The sequence below is a fragment of the Octopus bimaculoides genome, unplaced genomic scaffold (assembly GCF_001194135.2).
Source record: "Octopus bimaculoides isolate UCB-OBI-ISO-001 unplaced genomic scaffold, ASM119413v2 Scaffold_117459, whole genome shotgun sequence".
Lineage (NCBI taxonomy): Eukaryota > Metazoa > Mollusca > Cephalopoda > Octopoda > Octopodidae > Octopus > Octopus bimaculoides.
Window position 1 is genome coordinate 46,219 of NW_026421380.1, and position 1,724 is coordinate 47,942.

At 36.3% G+C, this 1,724-nt stretch overlaps 1 protein-coding gene across 1 annotated transcript in view; it reads right to left on the reverse strand.

The window, feature by feature from the left end:
* The window catches only part of LOC106880204 (uncharacterized), a gene marked incomplete at its 3' end in the record, with an annotated part of 35,406 nt that extends 33,884 nt beyond the window's left edge, over nucleotides 1–1,522 (reverse strand). The window contains exons 1-2 of the mRNA XM_014930060.2: nucleotides 1,329–1,522; nucleotides 191–306 (exon numbers count right to left, since the gene is read on the reverse strand). Of these exons, the coding sequence (XP_014785546.2) occupies nucleotides 191–306; nucleotides 1,329–1,516 (304 nt within the window). The remainder of the gene's footprint in view (nucleotides 1–190; nucleotides 307–1,328) is intronic.
* Nucleotides 1,523–1,724: the final 202 nt, after the last annotated feature.

Genomic DNA, 1,724 nt, shown 5'->3' on the forward strand with positions numbered 1-1,724 from the left:
TATATATATATATATATATATATATATATATATATATATATATCTTTTTCTCTCAGTCTCTGTGTGTGTTTTTCTCTCTGTCTTCTGTCTGTCTCTCTTTTTCTCACACACACTCTCTCTTTCTTTTCGTCTCTCTTTTTTTCACACACACACTCATTGTGTTTCAAGCAGCGCAAAATAGATTACTTACCGTAATTTTGATTGACTGGTTTGTTGGCCAATAGTATGTCGCAGTAGCCGTTGGTATAACTGGTATAATTGATGAAGGTCCAGTAGTCCCCTCCTTCCAAGAAATGGTAAGTCATGCTGCAAACAGACCACAAAAGAGAAATCATTATACAGGGTGTCCACAAAGTCTGGGTACATGGGGATTAACACATACTTTACGAATAAGAAATTATCATTACTTATATTTAATTATGTTATGATTTTATTTACTCCATGTAGCCAGACTTTGTAGACACCCTGTAGAATAAAAGAAATTCTTATTTACGTTATAAGTAATTAAGGACAACGTGAAATAATTCGTTTATAGCAGTTGAACTCGAAGTAGATAGAGCTATAAATAATATTGGATTAAAAAAGCCCTTTGGGTGTTGTTTATATCATTAGAATGGGGAAGTTTCGAGAGACCAAGAAAAAATTCGATAAAACGCATTATTTTACATTCCTTTCATGTTTCTGACATAAACAACATACAAATCTCGTTGCTAAGAAAGAAGTTGCTAAAACTGGTAGAGAAATTCAAAGCATTGCTTTAGTTCAATGGTAGAACACCTGTCACGTTTACAGGAGATTTGGGTTCGAATCTTTACTACGAGTTCAACCGTTAAAAAGGAATTGTTACAACTTGTTATATTGCTTTCTATATTTCTGCCAGCAGTCATAGTCTTGTGGCGAAGAGGGGCGAAATGTTCGCTTGTCTGGTGCCTGTGTATTTAATTCTATATGAAAAAGTGTTCTTTCAAGGGTCTTACAATAGTTTGGGGACGTTGTAACCATACTGGAAAGAGTGTCACTCTGACAACCAAAGAAACAACTTTATTTCGATCTTGTTAGGTCTCATCAGCTTCGGTGAATGAGAACACAGATTCGAAATTTCCCCCAAGACACCTGATGAAGGCTTTGGGGTATATCAGCCGAAACGTTGTGTTAACAACAAACAAGATGAGGACAAATATCCGTCAAATGTTAATAATGTAAGTAAAAGATTAAAAATTAAAGATATCCCCACCAAAATTCAGAAGCTTTTGATGAGGTCATGGACATTGTACCTTCGCTTCTTATTTTGTGTGTTTAAAACAATGAATTTGAATTATAAAACCTACTTGCATATTGTTTCCACGTTGTTTCCATTGGCTGCTTTGGCGAGTTGGATTATCATTGGTGTAGTACTAGACACAAGGATGGTTGTGGTACTTTTCCCGGATGCCTGGTTTCTGAGATTCAAGGGACACTGTATTGGAAAAGAAGAGTGGCAACATACATATGTCTTGGGTATGCACAAAGTTTGCATTGTTACTGCTTATTATTCTTGTAGTTGTTTTATTAGGTTACATACAAGTAGTAGCATGTGACCTCATACAACCTATCGCTCGTATGGGGAGTTTGGGCAGTTGTTGCGGAGCCGCCTATTTGGCGCCGCTAATTCAATGCTGACTTATTCGACAGCAAACGTTTTAATGTTTCTCTTGGTTTAATTTCTCTCTCCCGCCTCTATCGTT